This window comes from Rhinopithecus bieti, unplaced genomic scaffold (assembly GCF_001698545.2).
Source record: "Rhinopithecus bieti isolate Rb0 unplaced genomic scaffold, ASM169854v2 scaffold_425, whole genome shotgun sequence".
NCBI classification, from domain to species: domain Eukaryota; kingdom Metazoa; phylum Chordata; class Mammalia; order Primates; family Cercopithecidae; genus Rhinopithecus; species Rhinopithecus bieti.
The window spans coordinates 1,339,553-1,342,004 of record NW_016803361.1 but is presented as its reverse complement, the minus strand read 5'-3'; the positions used below and the strand labels follow the sequence as shown (position 1 = coordinate 1,342,004).

The 2,452-nt window shown below is 60.4% G+C and overlaps 1 protein-coding gene across 1 annotated transcript; it reads right to left on the bottom strand.

The window, feature by feature from the left end:
* On the bottom strand, positions 1-2,452 carry FRAT1 (FRAT regulator of Wnt signaling pathway 1). The gene is given in 5 exon segments (XM_017879858.1): positions 1-2,222; positions 2,225-2,304; positions 2,306-2,378; positions 2,381-2,422; positions 2,425-2,452. Coding segments are annotated over 5 exon segments (813 nt in total). The 3' UTR covers positions 1-1,632.

Genomic DNA, 2,452 nt, shown 5'->3' with positions numbered 1-2,452 from the left:
TTTCAAGTGTTTTCATGTTTATGGAGATCAGAGAAATGTGTTCTGTACATCTTTTTCACCGATGGCAAGTATAAAATAAAACCAAACAAAAAACCCAACACATTTATTCAAAGCAGGCATTTCAGTTAAGTTAAAATCCTATAATCAGGATAGCCACAATTCCAGACACTCCGGTGCGAAGTGTAGATATGTCAGTAGCCACATCTGGATGATGAACAAGCCATTGACTACAAAAACGAGAACAACAACACAGTCTCAGCGCCTTTAGAGTGAACAGTATGTTCCAAGCACTTCACCATGGTTCACAATGGCAAAGCCTGCAGCTTCTCCATTTGGAGGGTCACATTTTCTACTCGGTTTCCTGCACTTACAAAGGCCAGCTGGCATGGCTGGGGGAGGGGCAGAGGGAGGAAATCAACTCCTCTATCCAGGGAATTGCAGCTGTTATTGCAAATGGCCCCGGAGAGCCCATTATAAGCTGCTGTGCTAGGCTGTGTGTCCCTGGAGTGCTCATCACATGGCGTCTCCCTAGCCCCCAACCCAGGCCCCCAGGATCCCAGAGCCACCCGCTTGAGTAGGACAGCAGAGCCAAGTGGGAGAGGAGGAACCCAGGGCTCCGTCTCGGGAGTTTCCGTGAAAGCCCGGAGCGCGGCCAGGGGCGGTGGTCGCCTAGGGAAGCAGACGCCCATCACGTCCGCGCTTTCCCACACCCGCGGTGGCGGCGGCGCGCGTGTCCTCAGGAGACTCCAGCACTTGCAAAAAACACTGCGCTCTTCTCCGAGCACGGGCAGAATCCGGCTACTCTGTCCCGCAACCCAGCGCGTGCCCAGGAAACAGTGACCTTGAACCCGAGGAGAGGCGGGCCGGCTGTGAAAATACACTTTAGAGAGCGCGTGGGGTTCACTCCGCGCCTCTCTACCCTTCCATCACCATTCAATACCCCCCGCCCCCACCTCCTGTCCCCACCCGTGTCGTACAGCCTTTCCCCCACCACTCTGAGAAAGGCAGACAGTTGCAAAGAGAGCGCAGGGGTTAACTCCTATTCAACCCTCAAAGGGTCCCTTCATGGCACCGCGTGTTTGATATTAAGCAGCACCTCCAAAGACACAAGATGGTTTTTTTAAGTGTCGAAAATATTCAAGTCTGGCGGTTTGGGGTGCACCCTGAAATTATCTACTCATGTTCCCCTCCCCCAAAGTGGATCAGGAGCCAGCCCTGAAAAGGTACAGCAAGTAACTGGCATCATCCTCAGTAGTTCCGGCGCACCGCGATCCGGAGAAGCGTGAATTGTGGCCACATGGTCGCGGGGCTGGAGGGCACTGAGAGGCTGCGCGGAACTGCACGCTCCGCGGCTAGGTAGGGTCACGCCAAATGAGGAACCCTACTGACTTGTAAGCGGGGTGCGCTCTGTAAAATCTGCCTTACAATAGGGCCAAGTCCTGCATTTCAAATATTTTGGCCCTCAACCCCAGTTACGCGCGAAACATTCGCGATTTTTCTGTTCCTCGTCTTTAGCTTTTTTCTCCCGCTTCCAAAAGCCAGAGTTCTCCACCAGCCTGAGCAGAATTGCAGCCCTCAGGGGAACCCCTTGCCCTCCAGTCTGAGGCTGGCGCTGTGGCCACCCCGGGCGTGTTAGCTGCCAGGGACAAGAACGCCGTCGCCAGTTCTGAGCTGCGCCCTCCCGGAGGCGCCAGGGTCACTGCAGGCCGCGCGAGGGCTGCGAGGTGAAGGGGGTTCATGCACCGGGGCCGACAGAGGTCCCAGGAGCGGGCGTTGGGGAAGCTTTGCACGTAACTGCAGCCGTCGCGAATGAAGCCTTCGCACGGCTTCCTTGATGAGGTTTCCAGAGAGCACTAGCTGCTGCAGGAGCCGGTGCGGGTCGTCGTCGCCTGTGCGGGTTTCTGGTTGGGACCCGCGTCGCTGCTGCAGGCGGCGGGAGGCGGCGGCGCCCCGGAGCCATCCTCGCCGGCACGGACCCGACAGCGGCTGCCGGACGCCCTGCTTGCCAGCATCCGGAGGCCCATCAAAGTTGGCCTGAGGGGGCAGTGGGGACAGCGCGCTGGGGCCTGTGGCGAGCTCCGCCACGCAGTAGGGCGCAGCGCGGCCCCGCACGCGGCCGCGGTCCCCCAGGGCGCAGCGCAGGACCCCAGGGGCGGCCACAGTCTCAGCCGACGCGGGCGCAGCAGCAGCGGCCACCGCCGAGGGCTGGCACTTGTCCGCCGCACCGCCGCAGCCAGGGTCCCGGGGCCCGCAGCGGCGCCCCGGGGCGCGCACGGCGAGGCCGGGCTGTCCTGCGCCGCGTCAGCTGCAGCGTCTCGCGATCTGGGCCACCAGCCGGTCACCTCGCCTGTAGCTGCCCAGCGCCACCGACTGCTGCGCAGGAGGAAGCTGTACTCCTCCTCTCCTCCCCTCGCCTCCTCGCGGTTTCTTTCCTCTCCCCTCGGCACGGCAT